At 34.5% G+C, this 23,163-nt stretch overlaps 2 protein-coding genes across 3 annotated transcripts; both read left to right on the plus strand.

The window, feature by feature from the left end:
* Positions 1 to 815: 815 nt before the first annotated feature.
* Positions 816 to 4,862, plus strand: LOC103319112 (cytochrome b-c1 complex subunit 6-1, mitochondrial). 2 transcript variants are annotated; one of them, XM_008220611.3, is made up of 5 exons: positions 816 to 946; positions 1,458 to 1,527; positions 3,935 to 4,019; positions 4,454 to 4,543; positions 4,642 to 4,862. In XM_008220611.3, coding segments are annotated over exons 2-5 (210 nt in total). In that variant the 5' UTR covers positions 816 to 946; positions 1,458 to 1,525; the 3' UTR covers positions 4,675 to 4,862. The 2 variants fall into 2 exon arrangements, with proteins under 2 accessions (XP_008218833.1, XP_008218834.1); XM_008220612.3 differs by lacking the exon at positions 816 to 946 and adding an exon at positions 1,190 to 1,241.
* Positions 4,863 to 6,109: 1,247 nt separating this feature from the next.
* LOC103319111 (phosphatidylserine decarboxylase proenzyme 3-like) lies at positions 6,110 to 22,777 on the plus strand. Its single transcript, XM_008220610.2, has 21 exons — positions 6,110 to 6,434; positions 6,548 to 6,627; positions 7,935 to 7,959; positions 8,416 to 8,475; positions 9,517 to 9,585; positions 11,686 to 11,784; positions 11,867 to 11,917; positions 12,016 to 12,099; positions 12,468 to 12,559; positions 13,140 to 13,295; positions 13,427 to 13,511; positions 14,259 to 14,370; positions 15,732 to 15,832; positions 16,878 to 16,925; positions 17,525 to 17,671; positions 19,500 to 19,595; positions 19,697 to 19,771; positions 19,894 to 19,986; positions 21,473 to 21,559; positions 21,666 to 21,716; positions 22,453 to 22,777. Exons 1-21 carry the CDS (start codon positions 6,246 to 6,248, stop codon positions 22,597 to 22,599), a joined length of 1,947 nt encoding a protein of 648 aa, XP_008218832.2. The 5' UTR covers positions 6,110 to 6,245; the 3' UTR covers positions 22,600 to 22,777.
* The last annotated feature ends 386 nt before the right edge of the window (positions 22,778 to 23,163 follow it).

Below are 23,163 nucleotides of genomic sequence, written 5' to 3' on the forward strand. Positions count from 1 at the left end.
TCAAATAATTTTATTTGAGGGACGCCCTTTAGGGTACCCTACAATTTTTTTTCCAATGATCCAAACCATCTATTTTTTAGGTCTTCATTCATAGATCATCCTCACAAAAAATTAGACAAATCGGAAACCGTTTCGACATCTAATTGGGTCCTACAAAATCAATGAACACGGTACTTCAAGAAAGTACTAAAATTTTCAATAACTCAATTGAATGGTCAAATGATATCGGATTCAAATGATTTTTTGTAGAGATGATATTTGAATGTGTATCTACAAAATAGACGGTTTGGATTAGTGAAATACAATCTGGAGTGGGCCCTACAAGGGGTGTCCCTCAAATAAGCTTATTTGAGGATCCCTCAATGGAAGCTCTCTGTATATATATATATCCATATTTCTCAACAAAATGAGACTTAGTTAGGTTTTATCCTGACGTATGATTTGATCAATAATGTATTTAATAAATGTGGGACAACAATACGCATTCAATAGTTAATGATTGAGAGGCTTCTAAGAACTTCCAATTTTTCCCTTCCTTATTGATTAAAAAATATCCGATAATTATGTTCGTTCTTCAAAAATAATTTAGTTATAGCGAGAGCCTTATATATTGCCCTTATGTGAGACTCTATCTCTTAACCGTTAAATCAAATTAATTAGCTTGATTCAACAGTTAAGAAATAAGACCTCACCTAAGGCCATATATGAGGTAGAATCACTCTCATTTCTAGGTTGTGTTATTGGACTTGGCATTGATAGCAGCCTGGGCCGGCTAAGGGTTAGCCCATCTTTGCCAAAGCCTTCAAAACTGGCCAGGCCCAGGCAATAAAACCTCCTCAGAAGCATAAAAACGCAGCGTTACGCCGAAGCAATAGACAAAAGAGTATAGCTGAATTTAGCTCTGGTTCTTCGTTTGAACTCCCGCAGACTTCTTCTAGACTGAAAGGTAAACCCCGTGTTCTTCTCTACGCATCTAAATTAATTTTTCGAACCAACATATTTACCATATTTTCGAATTTTTATTATTTATCAGATCTGTTTTACTTTTTAATCCTTCTTCATTTTCCGCTATTTTTATTTTTTATTTTTAGAAAAGAGCAGGACCTGTATTTGTTCATGTGGAATGAGCCTATCTGAAATTATTTTAGGCCAACAAAAAATTATGGGTAGTTGATTATTATGGTTTTTGTTTCAGATTATTCAACATCTCTCTGTTTAAATCTGCGTATGAATTAAAAAAGGTAGATGGTTAACTGGGTTGAGCTAATTTGTTTCTTGGCAGATCTAATGCTTGTAATTATGAGTAGTGCCTGTTACCATTTTTCTTTTTGCCTTCAGTTTTACCTGCCTGTTGATAGATTTTCTGGTATTTTGTTTAGTAATTTAAATCATCATATTATGCATTTTTTTTTATCTGGGTATTTTGAGAAACTTGTCTTTTTGGTTACGTGATGCAGTCAGGTGACTTGAAGGCTCCTCTGTGCCCAGTTTTGTGACTTCCCAACTTCCTCTTTGTTTTTTTGCTATGTAAGTGTATATTTGATTTAAATTGGGGTTATTTATGGCTTGAAACTCGTCTGTCGATGATATTAACATTTATGTGTACTAGAGTAACTTATGTTTTCTTTACATTTCGTGAACGCATCTCTTTTTTTTCCATGTCCATTTTCATCTTTGCCTGAAGCATGCATTTGCCAATCTTCTAACTTATGTGGTGAGAGGTCAACCTTTTGTAATAGTATTCCAAGATGTGCAACCATTCTTAAAATGTTCACTTTGTTCTTCTTTTACTAAATGCACCAAATGATTGATCTCACCTTATTACCTCTTTTGCTACCAAATGTTGGGATAGCATGTAAAATAGGATTGAACAATTAAATGATTTCCCTTTTCATGGTTTTCAATAAGTGCTTGTTAGGAGATAGCGCCTCCACAAGCCATATTTGCTTATTCATAGTGCTAGGTGATTGGACTAGTATACAATATAATAAAAGAAGAAAAAAAAAACTCAATGGATTTGAAAAGAAATGTTAGATAGGCTGCATATGTGGGTCAGGTCGGTTGGCTAAGGCATCGGTCCCCCTCCCCGTACACTACTGCAGTTTAAAATATCCCTTTGTGAAAAGAAAAAAAAATGTTAGATAGGCAAAAGGTAGTATGATAAGCATTCCTTTAGAAACAGACCAAGATTTATTATCTTGATACAATAGAGAGGTGAATCATTTGTACTATAGATTACCACTATATATCCCACTGAGCTTTTGGTTTGATAGTCAAAAAAGTTATGAATCAAGTTAGCTTTGAAGTAGGTCTTGTATTGAGCTCTTGGTCAGAAAAAATATTTTTCAAGTAATATTTTGTTTTGTTAGTGGGTGCTGATTAGTGAAACAAAAGGTACTACTTGACGTTAAGGATTAGCAACATGATACTACTTGACATTTCATGTTTTTCTACCTATATATATTTCCCCCCTTATAAAAGCAGAGGGCTCTTTAAATGGTTTCATCTTTTTAGTTACATTCCTAACTAAAAATTGGGTTGGCGTGCTTACTTTCTCGTGTGGTCCTGGAAATAAAGCAAGAATGTCTCCTCTTTTTTTTTTTTTTGGTTGTTTTTGTGTGTCATGATTTCATTGTTATAGTTGCTTCTCAGATTAAACTTTGTGGGTTGGAAATTTCATTAATTAGATCTTAATGTAATATATGATGATATTTTTCCATTATCACATGAAGTTGTTAGCTCACTGACTTTAACCAATTAAAGGATCATGTTCAGTATTTGTTGACTAGCACTTGTATCATATATATGTATATAATAATCAGTTGTATGTGTTAAGTAATATTGAACTTAGCTTCTTTTGCTTCACGTCATAGTTGAGTAGTTTCATGTGATCCTCTTGCAGATAGTAGATTGGTGAATCCACCACAACCATTTTCGAAATGAAAATATTAGAATTGACAACTTGTCCCTGTGTTGTATTGTTCTTTTTTATTAATGAAAGGGTGTTTAATGTTACTTATCAACAAGGAAATAAAAGTCACACCTATTAAAAAAGCATTAATATCGTACATCTGAATTTGAAAGTCAAAATCACACTTACAAAGTAAACCAGAGAATATCTGAATTTTGCTCAACTAATATCTTAAAATTTCAATGTAAACTTGGTGAACTTTGGAAAATCACACTTAATCTTACATCTGAATATCAGTGCCCCTAAACCTTATATACATCAATACCCTGATTGCAAAATTGGACCACAACACTTAAATGTTGATAGATTTGTAGAGTGTTCAGGTGCAGAAAATGCTTGATTTTGTCTATGCCCAACAGATTTCGATGATGATAGATCAATAATGGGAAAGATGTTCATAAGGGTCATGTTTTTGGAACATAAATTGTGATGTAGAAAATAAGAAACAGGAACTGTTTTTACCATTGGACATTATTAAAGAGAATAACACACAGGAGAACTTTTAAGGGATGATAAGAATAGAAACAGCCTACTTTTTTATTTGTACAATTGAAACAAAATGGAATTTGATATTGAGGAATCAATGTTTCACAACAATCATGGAATACATATTCAAAAGGTTAGAATGTGGGTAATACAGTAATGGGTAATACATATTCTAAGATTAATTTCTCACTTAGTAACTAGGTAAATCACAACAATTCATGATCAGGTAGAATTAACTGGAAACTCTGTTCTCTCCATAACAAAATGGTCAGTTCTGAATGTTCACAGTACTGGATCCTTCCATTAATAGTTGGCACTGGTAGTTCAGTTTCTTGCCCTAGCGATATTACAATAATGTTTTCTCCAATGCCTGTATGTAAAGCCTATGATATCGTCGATGTTGGGCTGTTTGTCTTTTGTATGTGAGTGCATGCACGTTTGTTTTTCTTTTTTCATAGTTTGTTAATATATGTTTAGGGCGGACGAGGAACCTGTTGATCAAAAGAAGTACCTTGAAGAGTCTTGCAAGCCAAAGTGTGTCAAACCACTACTCGAGTATCAGGTAATTTGCAACATTTTGAAAATTTGAACTTCATAACATTGGCAGTTTAAAGATAAAACTGTTCTGTATAAAATGAAAAATGAAAAAAGAAACAGAAAAGGTGAACTATTCTTTAACTGCATGGGTCTCCCAGAAGATGGGCCTGACTTTTGAAATTGAGAAAATGAGGAAACGGAAATGAAAGTCAGATGTATTTCACCCTAAATAATAGGGAATTGATGAATAAGAGATCATGAAGATAGAATATCAACTGAACTCTCGACTCTAATACTTATGTGTACTCTCTGACTTGCCTGAGTTGAACAAGTAGCATTCTTTGGCTTAAATTGTAAAATCTTTCCCAAAATAGTGACCTACACTGAATCAAAGTTTGTGTTACGCAGCATTTGAATTAGTTTGCAAATGGTGTGTAATGGCTTCATACTTTGTTACAGGCATGTGTTAAGAGAATCCAAGGTGATGAAAGCGGGCACAAGCATTGTACTGGGCAATATTTCGACTACTGGTCTTGTGTTGACAAATGCGTAAGTTATACTTTTTGATTGTCTTGAGACCCATTTATTTATAACGTCTTGTATGCTCTGCTAAAATCCTAAACTAAAACCACCATTCTGCAATGCAGGTTGCACCAAAGCTTTTCCCAAAACTGAAGTGATGTGGAGATTACGTTTGTCCTAAACTGACATAGCATGTCTTTACGTTTTTGAATGGATTAAATGTTTCAGAACAGTTTATTTTGTTCCCTGAACTAGGGATGGAGGTATGACGCAGTTTTCAGAACATGGGGACACATAAGTTATGATCAATAAAAATGAAAATATCCTCTTTGTTGGTTTTGATCAATGGAGCTTGCATTGGTAGTTTTATTGGTGGTCTATTTATTATTTTATGCTGAAAAAACGTTATAACTTAAAACCCCTGGCAGTACCCAAATAAATGAGGGAGTAAGTTGTAATATATATTTTAAAAGTATGATATTCAAATATATTTAAAGAGTATAGTTGTGTGATTATATTATTAAAATATTAATATATTTAAAGAGTATAGCTACGTGACTATACTCTTTAAATATACAATTTTGTCAGATTATTTTAGCTTGAGTTAGAGTTATTTCTTCAATTATTTTATTTATACAAGCGATATTGGAGAATGATAATTTAAATTTTTTCTGATACCTCAAATTCTAATGATTTTTAGCTATTAGCTTATTCGGTAAGAATAAAAAATTGATTTTATTTATAAGAAATAATAGGGGTTAAACTCATAAATACAACCCAAAAAAAAATAGAGATTCACTAACATTTTGTGGATCTAAGAATGATAAATTTCAAAGCATAAAATTGCTTGAATGCCTTTTGAATCTAATTTTCCATGTCCTAAAAAAGTCTTGCTCGTATTTACTCTTTTTAACCCCCCAAATAAACGTAACTCTCCTCCCTAGTTTGTTCTAGGGTTAGAGTAAGAGAAATATATATATGGGAGAGGGAAAGAGACTCAACTCACAACAACTACTCAATCGCACTTAAATACATGAAGAAAGAAATATATATATATATATATATTTGAATAGTATGGCCGGACGGTTATATTTTTAAAATATTTTGCTATGTGATACTAAATATTAATATATTTAAAGAGTATAGCCGCACGGTTATACTATACTCTTTAAATATATAATTTTATCAAATTATTTTAGCATTTAGGGCTAAAATTTAGCCCATTGAATTTGAGTTATTTATTTAATTATTTTATTTATACAAGTAATATTGAACTTGGACTGAATCGAAAGGGTTTAAGACACAGCCCGACCCTAAACCCAAATCAAAACCGAACCACATCAATTACTCTATTTGATTCGGTCTAATTTTGGCATAAAGCCAACCAAACTCGACAATGTCCATCCTAATTGTTACAAGAAAAGCTTTCCACCATGGGTCACCGCATAAAATAAGCTTTTTGTATGGTACACTAATAGTGCGGTCTGACAAGTCCATCATCCAAAAGGTAATTATATTTTCTTTTTGGAGTTTTCGTAAAAGTTGACTTTTATTTATTCTTCAAATTCCAGAAATATTTGCCTTCTTTCTGTATTGGTCATTTCCATAAAAGAAGATACAAGAGAAGAATATACTCCCGAGTCCCCAATTGCAGGGAAACATTACCAATCAAAAAGCAGAACAGTTTAGAGAGAGAATCAGAGTCCCCGTAGGTAGAGAGAGAGAGGCAATGGGGCATGGAAGCTCGAAAGAAGAGAATGGCGCTGCAGAGTCACAGTCGAAAGGATCGCGTCGCGCTCGGCTGAAGCAGCGACTTCACCTTCATCGACGACGTCGCAGTCGCTCAAATTCCCCGTCTCATGGCAAACGCCTGAATGCTGAAAATTTCGCCGGAATCGCTTTGCTCACTCTCGTTCGAGTAAGTTTCTTGTTCTTTGTTTTTTGTTTTATTGAATTAGCATTGCAGTGTTTGGAGTGAGTGAAATGAATAGGGGAATTTTGTTTTGGGTGTTTTTCTGTGTTTTGTGGTAGGCTGAAATGAAGTTCAAGGACAAGTGGCTTGCCTGTGTATCTTTTGGAGAACAGACCTTCCGTACGAATATCTCCGATCAGTAATGCCTCTTTGTCTCTTTGTTCTTTTTTCTCCTTGTTGAGAAGCTTCTTTTTCTCCTTTTCGAATCTTTATCTTTGAATGCCAACTACCCTGTGCATTCGTTCATTCATTAATTTATTTGTTTTCTTAAAATAACTAAATAGTATAATGAGCACATAGATAGAAACACCAAAATAGAAAGAACTACAAGTGCCTGAAATTACCTGTTTCTGCAACCCTTTTCCTCTTTTTTACGTTTTGAGTCGTGTCTCATTAGAAACTTACAGGTAAGTTTTCGTTCTGCCCCATCTCTTTAAGCAGTGATCAACCATTGTCCTTTTCCTTTAGACTCTGATCTTAAGGATCACTGAAAATTGAGATCAACATCCTCATCATCAATAGTCATGTGAACTCCCAGGGTTAAGGAAGTTGTCCTCTAGTTCACAACATTCCTTGTCCTTTTCCTTGTCACATTGTTTGCAGCTTTGCAGTAAAATCCCACTGAAATCTTGTATGCCCGTAGATATGAAAATGCTGTTTGCAATGAAATTCTTTATGGAGAGGAGGAATGACCTCGCCGATTCAGAATCCTATGTTTTTAATTATCATTTTTGTTTCTATTCTTCTAAAATACGAGATATTGTCTTTAACTGCTTACCAATATAAAATGCATCTGCTTTTTGTATACCGTATCTTGAAATTGCTTTTTTAATAAATAAAATTTTAAAAACACTACACCAAATTTGTTTTTCATCTTCAGGCCAGCACAAAAAAGAAACTTGTTTCCCGTTTCTTTTGTATCTCATAAAACAAACAGTTGTTTTTAGGAAACGGGAACCAAATGCCCTCTTAGTAACTTTGTATGTAATTGTTTATTCTCTCAAAAAAATTAAAGTGCCGCAAAAGAAAGGGCTTAAAAGGCCAAGTGAATTGGTTGAAGGGTCACACAACTGTAGAAATTGTTATTTTCAAATTTTCAATGTTCATCCTTTTAAGATGATTTTTCGATTTATGACATGGATTTCCTATTATTGCATAACTTCATAAAAATTTAATTAGCAATGTTAGAACAGAAATGTGCATGTCTATTTATTTTTTTTATTATAAGGAGTTTTAAATTTTTGTAACACATTGTCTCAGTAGATCAGAAATTTTACTGATTGATACATAGCATAAAAAATTCCACCTTAGTTGGCTTGTCAGACATTCATTTCTCTGTAGGCTACAAAGTCTGCCCTATGAGATAATATTGCATTTTTTGTATATATTTTTTTTTACAGAACACACCAGCTTATTTGTATTAATTTGTTTTTACTGGTGTTGCAGAACTGACAAGCCTGTTTGGAACTCTGTAAGTACCTGAAACCCTATATTATATCTTATTATGGCAACATATGAGTGCTTGGCCTTTTTTCAAGACCTTAATTATCTCACTTAGGGCCATCTGTGAAAGAACTCAGTATATCTCCCTGTATTTTCTCTTTTTGGTTTTAGATCTCCGTATCTCTGTGATGTACAAAATATACATAATCTGTCACACACACATCAGAGATGCTGTTGGGAAGTTGAGATTAATTTGCTGAGTGCATTTCTTTTATGCTAGGGCTGACACACTTGTTAGTATAGGTATGCTTTTTGGATCACTTTGGTAATCTGATAAAGTACTGGAACCTTCATTACAGTCTTTGAAATTGTGGAAAAACTCAACTCTCTCTCTCTCTCTCTCTCTCTCTCTCATTTGCTTCTTAGTACGAGCAAGCAACTGAGCTGAAAATAACCCTTCGAAACTTTTCCCTTTGACTTTCAGGAGAAGAAGCTTCTTTTGGAAAAAAATGGGCCTCATGTTGCAAGGATATCCATTTATGAGGTATGCTTTGCTTTCAGTTTACTTATAATCTCCCCATTTAGTAGTGTCCTGAAAGAGGTATGTTCTTCCATGTGACAAGGACGGATACATAGGTCTCCTTATTTAGGGATGGTTGTGGTGTCTGGCATGGCATAGATTTATAGAATTTGGAATGTTTTTCACTTATAGATTCGTATTGATTTTTTGTATTGTATGAGATATAGGAAATGGAAATTCAAAGTTTCTTATGTAGAAAGCCGCTAGTATGCAAAGTGCAGTCTCACACATTGACACGTTGGAGAAATATGCTAATCATGTTCTAGGAACTTCCCAAATACACATGGGCAATGTACCATATAGTCCCATAATTTAGGATAACTTTCCAAATTTCTGAAACTGTAAACTGGATACGCAGCATACACTTCAGATACCCGTTGCATGTCTCTACCATTATATTCTGGGTCTCAGAGTTAAATAGATACGTTCTTCATTCTCACTTCTCTTAGATTTTTTTCTTCCACATATATATGTATATATTTGAATTATAGTATTAATGGCAGTCACTTACATGATGTTTATATATATAATCAAAAGCTACAACTGTAGATTTTTTTTTATGAAGCAATCAAAATTAATGCTGGCAATGAATCATAAGTTTATACATATACATGAATAGCTGAATGCATATAACGATACATGAATTTAGTGATGACCATATGGTAATCATGTTTATATCTGGTGTTCCATGAATTATTTCCTGCAGAATGTAATGGCCTTTTTATCTTCTATTTCCTTTTATAAGTATAAATTCATGTTTTGCTTCAGATGTAGTCATACCCCTTTTTTTTTTTTTTTTTTGTATGTATCTCAAATTTAAGGCCTTTTCTTTTTGTATACACTAATTTTATTGTATCTGACAGTCTTGTATGCTCTTTATTTAAGAGATTTCTCTATGTCAAAGTTTTCTTTCCCGGTTCTGTTGTATATTCAAATTGAAAATGCATAAGTGTTCTTCAGGTATAATTTTTAATTTTCACTTATTCAATTTATCATACAATGCAGACAAATAAAATGTCCAGAAACAATCTGATAGGATATTGTGAAATTGATCTGCTTGAATTTCTAACCAGGGTGAGCAACCTTCTTTGTTGAATTCTCTCTCTCTCTCTCTCTCTCTCTCTCTCTCTCTCTCTCTCTCTCTCTTGTTGACATGTTTAACTTCTTAAATTGTGCCACTACATGGTACTCTCTCTAATTGCACTTTTCCACAAGCTCCAGTAATGATGTACTGTTTTTCTTTCTTTTTACTTATTTATTAATGTGTGTGTGTGTTACAACAATTACGCTTTGTGGTATTAAAATCAATGGAGTTGATTTTGGAAACTTATGTATTTTGGTAACTCAGAAGAAGCTTGGTACAAATGTATACAGACTCCATATTCATTCCTGGGAGAATGCATCTTGTCACCTTTGCAACAGTTCATTTAAATCTATACACCATATACTAATTGCTTGCCCAAAGGCTTAGGAACTGCTTCAATTTGCATTGGAAAATTAAACATACTTTCTTTTCAAATTTTAGTGACTGGTTAATGGAAATAATATGAATAATGTTGAAAACTACAAGTGAGGATGATACTATTTTTTTCTTGACAAGTGAGGCAGGGAAATCGTCAATTTGGTTCAGATTGTCAATCTTTTGTGTTAGTCCAAGACCGGAAGATTAATATGGCCAAGAGTGTACTAGTTGTTGTCAATGTGGGTTATAGACTTTTGGGCGGTGGAAAAAAGGCTAAATAAATATGGGGTGTATGGTGGTGATGGCTATTATCTGACTATTTTGGAATCGGTGGATCTTTGAAGATGTTAGGGGATGGAAGTGGAGGAGGTGTGGGAGATGGTCAAGTTTTGGGTAGCACTTTGGGTTTCTGTATATCCTGATTTTAGGAACATATCTTTATCTGACATTATTCTAATTGGAAAGCTAATTAATGTTCTTTTCTCTTCTACTTCTGGTGGATTATAGGCTTTGGGAGTCTGTTTAACAAGGAGTGGCAAGTGAGGGAGAGAATTGCCCTTTGAGTTACTTTGCCTTCCCTTGGGGGCATATTGCTGAGTAGCGTCCTTCCAATCTTTCAGATTGCCTAATAGGGTTGCAAGGAGGACTAAGAAGTTGATACGGGATTTGTGCGGGAAGGATGTGATGAAGGAAGATAGGATCAGCCAATTATTTGGGATATTGTTCAGAGACCAATAGTGGAGGGAGGGGTAGCCATCGGTAGCTCAATGAGAGGAATCACTTTTATCTTATTATTTACTTTTTGAGAATAAAAAAGAGACATAATTTGCGAAAGAATCATAAAAGTTGTCAAAGTTTCAGTGAATTCATGTGTAAATAATAATTTAGGAAGCCAAATTTTTTGCATCAAATAAAAAATGTACTTGGAATTGTGAACAAGATAGTTGACTTGTAATCTGAGGTGGGGGTGGTGAGTGAGTGCCAAATAAAGGTCATTGGAAGCCATTGGTAACTCAATAAGAGGAATAGAGCTCTCATAAAAAAAAGGATAGAGCCGTGCTGGGTAAATGGTTGTGGCTGTTATAATGTAGGTGCCAAGATATTATTCTGCTGGGTTTGGTTAGATGTTTGAGTGCCTATCAGGCCCCTTCTATGTATTGTAGTTTGGGGTTTCTGCTGTGTTTGAGTGCCACCTTGATTTTGCATCCCTGCCATATAATATTTTCATTTTGCTTTCCATACCAACATATATGCCTTTCCTTGGAAATGTCTAGAATTTAATTGTTCTAACTACAATTTTCCATTGATATGAATCATGGCCCGTGGGCCAATATTCTAGCTCCTAGTATCTTGGGATTTTTTTATTTTTATGTTCCAAGCATGCCAAGAGAAAAAGTTTCTGCAGTGAGGTAAATACCATAAAAATGATTAAAAAGGAGATGCTGAAATTGCATGGTGAACTTCTGAGAAACATTAAATTGAGTATGAACCCTTTCCCAAATTTCTTTTGTTTATAAGTTTTGAGTTTGTTTTTCTCTGCAGCGTTTTTTTTTCCTTCTGCTGGCAGCATTCAATATTTATGATTAAGCGCATTTTGAGTATGGAATTAGTTGGCTTACTGACTGATTCTTATGTTTTCAGATTTTATGTTCATCTTCTTACTGATTCTTGTTATCACTCTCTCATCTGAGGATAAATTGTTGCTGTTGCAGGATTCAGATTCCAACTCCATCTCTGAGATATTGGACCTGTTAGATCCATCGACATCAGACAAAATTGTCGGAAAAATTTCTGTTTCATGCTCTGTTGAGGTATGGCATGTATACACCTCATTTTCTTAGGTAACAAAGTCTATATTTAGGAGTAATAACACTTCATTGGAAAAATTGACAGGATCCAATTGAAACAGAAAAGAGTTTTGCAAGGCGCATCTTATCTATAGTGGTATGTCCTACATATATGGAAAGAAATGTTCTTCAATGTTGCCCCAATTCTTATCTATAGTGGTATGTCCCAATTCTGAGGCTTTGTAACATACACAGGATTATAATGAAGATGGAAAGCTTTCCTTCTCTGAATTTTCTGACTTAATTAATGCTTTTGGGAATCAAGCGGCAGCCAACAAGGTTTGAACTTAATGAACCTATTTTAATTCACATGGGTTCATCGTCAACCCAGTATATAACCACACTTAATACACATATTCAATTTTTTTCTCACAGGTCTTGGCTCATCTGAGCCTAACTCCTATAGTCTAAGCGGCTGTTGGTGTGTTCTTAAAAATTTGATCTCAAATTCTCAATACACACAAAATAAGCAATTAATCACAAAACCCACATTACATTTGGCATGGGTTTGTGGATTGGAATCCATAGAGTTGGCTTCCTCCAATTTCAGAAGTCCTTTGTGATATATTTTTGTTGTTGGCGTGTTTGTGTTTTGTGTTTTCCTTTTGGTTCCATTGTCTCAGAAATATATCTTCCTTCCTTAATAGAAAGAGGAGATGTTTAAAGCTGCTGACAAGAACGGGGATGGTGTTGTTAGCATGGATGAGTTGGCTGCCCTTCTTGCCATTCAACAAGAAAAGTAATTATACATGTAGATATTAGACCAAAAAGTTTGAACTTACCACTGTATATATTGCTATTTTGATCTCCATGTCTATAATCAGACCCCCAAAAAAAAGAAAAAGAAGAAAGAAAACAACTTTGCCTATACAGTTGCAAATTCTTATTATGTAAGAAATGTGAATTTATTGTCTTTTTATAGATATGTTCGTTTTGTGTTATAGATCGTATTTATAGATATTTGCAAAATGTTTTATTTGATTTTGTTACAAAATGCTTCTCATGTAGTACAACTTGAGACCATTGACCAGCAAATTCGTATTAGGCCAGTGAAAAAATTTACTGAAAATTTATATTAAATTAGTTCAACCCACCGGAGTATATACATTGGAAGAAGTGTTATAGTTCTCACAATTCAGATTCACACCATTTCATGACTGTTTTTTCTAATGTCAGACCTGAGCTTGGATTTTTCATTTCATTTCTTTGGATTGTACCATGATTTTCAGTTTGATATAATTGCAAAATGTTTGAATGTAGAATGTATTTTCCTTTAGGCCCCATTCTTGGAAAGATGAGCAGAACTATTTTGTTTTCAGGGAACCACTAATGAATTGCTGTCCTGTTTGTGGTGAGACTCTTGAAGTTTCTGATAAGCTGAACTACATGATACATTTGACCCTATGTTTCGATGAAGGAACTGGAAAGCAGGTCATGACTGGAGGATTTTTGACTGATAAACAAGCTTCTTATGGGTAAGAATTGTGTTATATCATCAGGCTTCTTATTGCTGACAATTCTTCTTGTTGCGGTTCATTTCAGTTCAGTGGTTATTACTATCAATCTATGGTATGATTGGAATAGTAACATCAAATTTTATATGTAGGTGGATGTTTAAACTCAGTGAATGGGCCCATGTTTCATCTTATGACGTTGGTTTAAATTCTGGATCGAGTGCTAACCATATTGTGGTATACTTTCTTGGTTCAGCTTTTTCTTTTTAAATCAGCTAAGATTAGTGGCAGAAATTTTTTTAATGGGTTTTTCATTTGAAATGGGACCCTTTCTGTAATAGGCATGAAGTGTTTTAGCTGCAATACTGTTCCCATTTTCTCTTTCATGTAGTTTCTGCTCTGCCCCTGATGCTGTATGTTTGTATACAATGTTTTAAGTCATAATGATGAATTGAAAGTTTAAAATGATGTACCAGTTACAAGAGACGCAGATATGTAAAAACTTATAATTTGCATGAGTGTAATGTACTTGAGTCTTGTTTGTATTATAATGAATTTTTTAGTGAGATCATAACGTACCACAAGAATGGGACCTCTAGTGGTAAGGTGTTATGCGGACATGTTAGATGTCCTTGATATCATTTATGAAGTCTAAGTTATATGGATCACTTCCTGTGTTGGCAACTTAGCCTGTTTGAAAGTCCAACCCAAAACCAATTGGCTGTGGGTGGAGAGGCCCAGAATATTATATGTAGCTATACAAGGCTTTTAATTTCCCTATATGGGTTTTTCATGATATAATAACAAATTGATCATAGTACTGGCTAGCTTACTGGTATGCATCATAGTATCTATGTAACCTATTAATTTTTTTCTTTTTTTCTCCCTGAGCATCTCATTGAAGCAGATGTGGTTCAATCTTCTTTGTTTCCAAGCTATAGTTCTGGTCTACTTTATTTTTCCATTAACAGTTTATCGATTTAGGTATTTGATCGGAGGACAAAGAGACTTGTGGAAGAACTAATAGATGAAAAGATTGTGTTGTCAATGAGAGCCATTTACCAATCAAAACTAGGGCTTGGCCTCCTGGATACAGGTATTAAGTTGCATTTATGAATAGATGTTTATCTAAAGAAGTTGCAGAGATTACATTAGAAGCAACCTTCCTCTTTCTTTCAATTGCTATCTTGTATTACTCAATAAATTGTTGATGCAATGTTGTTTCTTATTTTTCGATAGTATCTATCAGAATTAGATCACCCATAAAAAATATCATGCTGATGCCCTTCTATACCTTCCTTTCATTTTCAGTTCTGTGTTATTATTTTTGTAGAACATTAATTTTACAAAATGTAAAGGAAAAGATATGAGAAAAGACGGATGAGGTGTTCAAAGCTTAATACATGAACAGGAAAAATTACAGAACAACATTAAATTTAGTTTTTACCTCGTGTCTAATCAAGATGAATTAGACTAAATGGGTACCTTAAAACACTTATACTATCAGCCCTGTCAAGATGCCAAAAATATTTCCTCTCCCATAGAGATTCCACTTCCTCTCTGGGTGCCTTTAAAATGCTTAGATTATGAACCTTGTAAAGATGCCAGGAATATGTTCCTCAAGTGTTCTGTTTTTCTTTTTCATCCAGTCAATTTAAATTATCACCAAGACTGCACATTTCCAAAGAATGGACTACCTTACCAACCCCCAGAAAAACCTCCATCCACAAAAGGTAGGAATCTATGGGCCAAGCACCCATTATTCCTAACCTAACACTTGTGGTAGTGTAATAAACACATTTTAGAAGCGAATGGGCAGCGGTCTATGCTCTCAGCATAACTTTTTCATCAGAAGATAAATTTGTGATGAGCAAAGCATGGGTCTTCCTTTTTCAGAATCAATGGAAAGCAAGCAATCTCTCCTCTTCCTCCAAAATGAAAAGCAGTAAATGAGAAACCTGCGTAGACTTCCTTTCCACCAGAAAATCATGAACTCATGTTAAGCCATCTAGCTTACACTAACAACCTACTAAGACAACCATTGATCTCAATCACCTTCCATCTTCTCTGTCAGTAATATTGCCTTCCTCATCCTCCAATAAATTTTGCTTTGTAGATGCTTTTAACATAAGTTCAGCAATCCAATATTAACAACTGTAGTTTCAGTTTGTTCAGGGTCTTTGTCCATGTGGGTGGACAGGTTGGTTGTAACTTGTTAGGCTCTTAATGCTAATAGTAAATCTACCAACGCTAAATTTACTTCAAGAGGAGATGCCTTTGTTTTGAACTGACTGTCAATTGCCTGTCCAAAATAACAAGAAGAAGAAGAAGAATAATAATTAATAATTTCTGCAGTTCGTTTGCTAACTAGTAGCAGGTTTTAGTTTTTATGAGTTCTTTGTTTATGATCGTTCCATAATCTTGTTTTCTTTATCATGGTTCACTATTTCAACACAGGGGCAAAGGATATCTTGCAGAGCCTCTCTGAAAAGCAGGGGAAGAAAATGAACTCAGTGGAATCTGCTAAAGATATACCAAAATTTGTCGAGTTTTTTAAGGCAGGACTCTTTCCTTAGAATAACATTATGATTATGCTGTTCTGAACTTTCTTGAAATGATGCAGTGTCATGATTCACATAATTATTGTCAGAAATGAAATTCATAAAAGTGTACAGATGGTTTGATGGTGTGTTATGAAGGGTGGCCATGTATACAGACAAAGGCAGGGATGTGTTATTATTGAGGGTGAACATACACATTGAAATTGATACGCTGATACATTTATCCTACAATAAATACTTGGAAAAGGCTGGGATGTTTGTGTGTGATGCAGTGCCTACAACATTTTCATTTTTGGAAGCCCAAAACTAAGCTTTTTATTTTATAAGATGGAGGAGCATGCTCCATATCTTATGTTCCCTGGACAACAGATATGTAATTACCTGACCCTTCAGGGAACATAAATCTCTGGATCATGTTTTCTTACATTGTCCTGTGGGTTTTTTTGACTTCAGTTGAGGATGTTTGGGGAGATGGAAGTAAGCTAGCTAATTTTGAGGGACTGTTTTTCTTTTCTTTGTGAGAAGCATAAATTTTCTGGCAAGGGGAAGAAGGCCAAAGTTATGTTGCGTTGCATGGGTATGGCTGTGATCTGGGGAGTTTGGCCGGAGGGAAATAAAAGGATTTTGAAGACTTTGTTGACACTGGGACAGAGCAGTTTTTGAATAAAGTTCGTTTTTTGTCCGTACTTCGGGCTTCTGTTTCTACAGAATTTATGGTTTATCTTTCACTCACATTTAGTTATGCTGGGAAGCTGTTGTGTGTTAGGTGTTTACTGTGTTAGCCTTAGCTAGTTTTTTTTTTTTTTTTTTTTTTCTTTGTAGTGGCCGTCTTGTCCACTTTCTTTGGTCTTCCTCTTTCTTTCTTCTTGTCTTTTTAATGAAAGTGTGTTTCTTATCAAAAAGTACATTTTAATGTGTATGTAAACTTTATTCACTGGTTTGAACTGTTTTTATTGTAATGCTCGAGTTTGAATAATGTAGTGTACATTTATGCTAAGCTGAAATTACATCCATTTGATTAAGTTTAACTTGGTTGTTGTAGGATCAAATCAATTTGGCTGAAGTCAAGCACCCTTTGGAACATTTTAAGGTAGGCTGTACATTTGAAGTCGATGAATTTCATCTTGTTTTATTTTATCTACATATTGAAAACATTTCTGCTTGTGTGGCTTATCAATGCTTCCATCACTTTGATTTAATATGTTTGAACCATTGTTTTGAGGGGTGGTGCGTTGAATTTATAGCCTAAGGGTTAAATTCTGCAGATGCTTGTCAAAACATTTCAGAAGCATTCCTTTTCGTGTAATTTTTCTAAATTGGGCGGAGCTTTGAATTAAATGTAGTTGTCTTTAAGCTTGAGGGTATTAATAGGATTAAATGGGCATCCTGTTTTTCCTACTTGTATCGTTTTTCCTTTTTCATCAATAAAACCCTTGTTTGCTATCCATACAAAAAAACACACAGAGAAAAAATTGTACACATTTTACATTTCTTAATATTTCATCTTATGATTTAATTTATTAACCATGTTTTCAAGTTTCATACATTCTTTTAGCTGATTATTTTATGCCTAGGACAAGCTTATTTTACTATTGATTTCTTGCTTTTGCTGGAATTTTTGATGTGTAACAATGTCTTTTACATTATGAAGATGATAAACATTTCTAATTTCTAAATTTGTGGATGTAGACGTTTAATGAATTTTTTGTGAGAGAGTTAAAGCCTGGAGCAAGACCCATTGCCTACATGGAATGTGATGATGTTGCCATATCTGCTGCAGATAGCCGTCTTATGGCATTCAAATCTGTTGATGAAAGTCTGAGATTTTGGATTAAGGTATTTTTACTGTTTGCACTTGAGTTCTTGTAGAAGAATTCACACGCTTCTAAAGATTTTTCGTGCTTGTCTCTTCTTAGTTCAGATAACAGAATTGCAGCATATTTGGCTAATTTGAAGTAAGAAAGATGAAAGTTAAATGATAAATATGACGTTTTCTTGAAGAGAATACCTAATCACTCTGGGCTCTTAAATGTTACGCATTGAAATAACACTTTTTCAGCTTCGACCCTTCATCACTACCTTCTCATAGACAAAAGTTTAGAAGGTGCTTGTGTATAAATGTATCAATGCAATAAGCCCATAGTATATTAATCCTTTATCCTCTGTTCTGCCACTTCACCTCCAAATTATTTAGAAGAATGACTGTTCCTGTACTCTTGCTGTTAGTACTTTGAATTCTTCTAAAATAGTGACTTGGCTGGTCGAATTTACCTCTTAGACCTGAAAATTTTCTGACTGGTAGAGAAGTATGCACTCAATCTTAACCACCTTGGAATGTAAGGGTTGATAGGAGGAAATCACATTTCCTGACAGTGAGAAAGGAATTTTAGAATTTTTATGAAAATTGAATAATAGTGTAAACTAAATAGAATCATGATTTAAAGGTATCCATTGAAACACAGTCTTAAAAAAAAATAAGGCCTCCTAAGACAGTAATATATATATATTTTGTAAGTCTATGGCTAAGATGGGAATAGAAACAACCTAGTAGAAATCAAAGAGATGGTTAGAATGAGTAATGACATCAATGTTGTCTGCTGCTTCAGGACTTTGCTTGCCTCTAGCCATTCCTGCCTTAGAAGCATAATCCAGACTCCCATCTCTGAGGAGAAAGCTAGCTCCCTATAATATGACAGCTAAGGAGATCAGGGTGGTATGGTTTTGACCTGAATCTAGTAAGGCCTACCAGATGGTTTTGTTGGATTATTCTTCCAAAAAGTCTGGCAATTCTTGATGATGATACGATAATTTATTGATTGTTCAAGCAGGCTCTCAAATGCTTAATTCAAATCTTGCCCTTGTCCCCAAGGTACACGTCTCAGATTATTGGGGACTGTAGTTCATCTTGGGAAATCTGTGACGGTTTCGATTTTATGGGAAGTTTCACATTTTTTACCCCCAGTGTTCTGTGACCCACATGGTTTCAATTTGATGTCCTTTGATTTTGTTCAGTCTGTCCCCAAAGTTGTTCGTATTGGTCTTGTGTTTTGTACCCTTGTGTTTTGTACCACGGAGCTGGACTGTTTGAGTATTTAAGTTTTTGGAGAAGTTTTCCTTTCACGTGTTCAAGTTGACTAAAGAACCCAAATATTCAACTCAATCAATGAAAGCACCAGTTTAGTTGAACTGATATTAGATATGATGTATTCTTAAGTGCTGAAATGCTACTGCCGAGCTGTTTACTAGAACCGTATTGACGTGGTAGTTCTGTGACTCATTCACCTGTTGCACACCCCATCCGGTTAGTTCTGCTCTGCATGGTAGTTCCATCCTGAGCTTATGATGTGGAGCCTTCTGGTTAGTGAGGGGCATATTGTCTTGCAAGCTTCAACCGGGACATGTCTCCCATTCCTGAACTGGCAGTTTATCTCCACACCCGTGTACCCAATTTTAGTTATTCTGTTTTGTACGACTTATTGCAAAGAACAAATAGTTAAAAGGATGAAGGTTCAAATTGTATTAAATTAATAGATCAGTTGGGTCATTTTTCTTTTATATTTGGATTGGATGTCTGTAATCCACATATAGTTTTTAATCTTGTTCGTGTTTTTATTGTTGTTTTTTGTTCTGATTTTATTTTCTTGGTTTTTGTTTGTGTTTCTAGGGTCGAAAATTTTCAATTCAAGGGCTTTTGGGGAAAGATCAATGTTCCAATGCTTTCATCAATGGAACATTGGTAATATTTCGTTTGGCACCGCAGGTATTTATTGCAATATGTACTTTTATTAACTCATACCATGAAGTTGAACCATGCACACTCTGATTTGTTATTTTGATATTAATCATCTACTATGGTTTCAGGATTATCATCGTTTCCATTTTCCTGTTTCTGGAACTATTCAACAGTTTGTACATATACCTGGATGTTTATATACGGTATGTGATTATAGATGTGACATGTTGGAAGTCCTTTATTTTTTGCTTATCATCTATTTTCTGGCTTCTCTACAGATTTCCTTTGTTCTTTTTCTTGATCTATTTCCTTTTTCTTTCTTCAGGTTAACCCCATAGCTGTGAATAGCAAGTATTGTAATGTTTTCACTGAGAATAAGCGAGTAGTATCAATTCTATCAACTGCTGAATTTGGAAAGGTTTGTTGGTGCAATCATTTATTTTTTTTCAAAATATCAATATCATTTCTATTTACAAAAAGGCAACAGTCAACCCCATTTCTTGGATATTAGTAGTGATACATGCTCACTCCATTTTCTTATTAGAAACTACTTAAACTGGTGCATTACATTGAGATGAAAAACTGACCGAAACTTCAAAAAATCAGTTTATACTTTGGTGTTTTAGCATTTCATCGCATTCTGTTGCCCAAGAAGAGTTTGGGTGGAAATCCAAAAATTCTGATGTTTCCACCTAAATTTGGTGGAATATATTTTATCTGTGAAAATATTCCAGCTGCTTAATTATGTAGGCTGTGGTCTGCCTGCTTGGGGTGTGTGCGCTGCACCCCATGTGATAAAAAAGTAGTTGTTTACCAAAATAGGAAAACAAGAAAGAGAGGCTGCAAAGGCGCCCACTTTCATGTGAACCAGCTGGAGTCTGCAATTGTAGACATATAGATCCAAAGAGAGAATTTCAAACTACTCTCAGTAAAAACTGTGCTTATAAATTGTGGCTTGGGTTTGGGCTGTATATATGGCTTAATCAAAATGTGGTCCCTCAAAGTGTCGTGCCTTCATGAAATTTGAGCTACTCAATCAAAATTTTAACTGAAATTAAAGTGTCAGCTTATAACCAAATTGAAGTATGGGCTGTAAATTACAAACTCAATTAATTTGATTTAGATTTACAGGCGTTCCTTGTTGTAATTAAGGTTGTATACTTGTAGTTGGTGTCAAAGCTCATTATGGTAAATGTATACTAATGTTATTTAAGGAAGGCCAGTTAAATTTAAATTAGTATGTACATGTTCTCAAAGATAAAATTTAATGAACCAAAAATGTTTTTGCACATTTATAATTAACTTTCAATGTCATATGCTTATCACCTTATATGTTTATCATTAGAATACCATTTTTACGAAGTTCAGATGGTTAGATGATGGATTATTGATTGGTTTAGCATTTTGTAAAGTTTCATTCAATTTCATGTTATTAAGCAAATTTCCGTCGTCTTTTTCTACCAATACCAATATTTTTTATAAAATCTCACTACCATAATTTCCACTGACATTGACATTCTCAACCTAGCTTTCGACTGAAAATATCTGTCTTGGGTAAATCTGCTACAGAAAATACCTGCAGTTGCTATGCTATTATAATGCAAGAAAAGTAAAAGCATTCACGCCCTTTACTTGAATGGCAAATTTCAATAGTAAACTGGGTTGAGCTCTCATATTTATTTCCTGTTAGAATAGTGCCATCATTTTGTTGGATAGAGTCAGCACGTTTTTCTTTCCTAATTAAGAAGAGATGTATCATTCTTGGGTATTAGTGACATAATACTATTAGCACTCCTCTTTTATTTCTTGCACTTCAAAGTGAATGTTTTATAACTTTTCTGTACTTACTTATTGGAGTGCCGATAGTGGTAGCCTAATTCTTTTGTTCATCTTTTTCTCTGCAGGTGGCTTTTGTTGCCATTGGTGCAACTATGGTTGGCAGCATTACCTTTTCAAAGAAGGAGGGTGACCATGTTAAGAAAGGAGAAGAGGTTAATATTCTTTATTTGATGAGTTTTCTTTGGTTTTATATTTTATGTATTTACGCAGATAATGGGTTGATGTATACTGTCTTGACATTGTGTTCATTTATTACAGTTTGGCTATTTCTCATTTGGTGGAAGCACTGTAATCTGCGTCTTTGAAAAGGTTTGTATTTGATTGAATAGGGGTTGAATAAACATCGTCACATTACTATTCTTCTCTTTTTGGCTTCTTTTTGGTATATGTTGTAAGGAAACAAGTCTCATATGTTCTGAGAATTGACACGTCTAGCTTTTGTTTTTGACACAGTTCGGTTCATCCAGTTTCAGTTAGGCTTTAGGTTGTTTAGTTTTATGAGTTGTGACGTTAAGTGGGACATGGGGCCACCAAAACAGATGGTGAGGATATTGTTTTGGGACTATGTGAGGACCTGTGAGAACTTTAAAGATTTTTAAAGGCAGAAAGTGAATTTTGGTCTTTGTAGTTTGATATTCCTCACAATTCAAGGCCACGTTCATATTTCCTTCCAATTCCGTGACAGAGTAAGTATGTGTCATTGACGTTGAGGGGTATTTTGATGGAATTGTAAGGAATTTGACAAATTTGTAACATGTCCTTGAATTGTGAGGAATTTAGAACTACATGGATAAAATTGACAAAATTTAAACTACGGGGGACCAAGGTGGTAAAATAAAACCGGCAACTTTTTTTTTAAAATTTTCATGGTGGGTGCGTGGAGTATGTGGGTGAGGTGGGTATTTTTAAGGGTGCAATAGAAGCTTTCTTAATCTAAACTTTACGTGGTAAATGTCGTTAAAAATTTGCACTTTCAGATTTATGGTGGCATGCATAGGGTATTTCTGAGTTTAACTGTTGGCTTATTGTGTGGGTTGTTATGCAGGATGCTATTGAGATAGATGAGGACCTCCTAGCAAATAGTGCCAGATCACTAGAGACCTTGGTTACTGTTGGGATGAAGTTAGGTGTCTCCAAGAAACTAGCCAATATTGGGTTGCCAAACATAGAAAAATGTGTGTTGCAAGATTGAGAGACCTCATTCTTGTGTTCTATATATACACAACATAGTCTTTATGTGTTAAAGATGTCCTTATTTTTAGCATAGGTTTGCCAAAACCTATATATATTCATGCTAAACTAGGTTTTTCAGCGTAATCTACAAATATTGTATTATTTAAGGATGATCTAATGGAACTAGTTTGAAATCATTCATCTTATTTTGAAAGATTGTCCGTTATCCCACTATCTTGTAGTCCACACCAATCTGAATATTTGCATATGAACGCCATGTGTTGTATTTCAGTGATTCGAACAATCTATGTTTTAGTACTCAACTCAACCAACTCCCCATCCCCAAAACCCCGATTCCCCTTGTAAATCACGAGCCACAAACCCGAGATGTAAACCATGTATCACTGAAATACAATGCATGGGGGGAAAGTGGGAGGTGGTGGTGGAAAGGGTGGGCAGGCCAGTATGAGGTTTTTTATGGAGGAGGGGGATGTGCGAGGAAGGGAATAGAAGGGGAGTCTTGATTTGATTTTTAATTATTTTAAATGATAGTGAATTCATTTAATAATTGACTAAGGACTTT

This window comes from Prunus mume, linkage group LG2, assembly GCF_029339155.1.
Source record: "Prunus mume cultivar Tortuosa linkage group LG2, ASM2933915v1, whole genome shotgun sequence".
NCBI classification, from domain to species: domain Eukaryota; kingdom Viridiplantae; phylum Streptophyta; class Magnoliopsida; order Rosales; family Rosaceae; genus Prunus; species Prunus mume.

Coding starts and splice junctions, on each gene's coding strand:
- LOC103319111 (XM_008220610.2), top strand. CDS start 6,246: ATGGGGCATGGAAGCTCGAAAGAAGAGAATGGCGCTGCAGAGTCACAG. Junction 6,435..6,547: donor CTTTGCTCACTCTCGTTCGA/GTAAGTTTCTTG, acceptor GTTTTGTGGTAG/GCTGAAATGAAGTTCAAGGA. Junction 11,785..11,866: donor CTGTTTCATGCTCTGTTGAG/GTATGGCATGTA, acceptor AAAAATTGACAG/GATCCAATTGAAACAGAAAA.
- LOC103319112 (XM_008220611.3), top strand. Junction 4,020..4,453: donor AACCACTACTCGAGTATCAG/GTAATTTGCAAC, acceptor ACTTTGTTACAG/GCATGTGTTAAGAGAATCCA. Junction 4,544..4,641: donor GGTCTTGTGTTGACAAATGC/GTAAGTTATACT, acceptor TCTGCAATGCAG/GTTGCACCAAAGCTTTTCCC.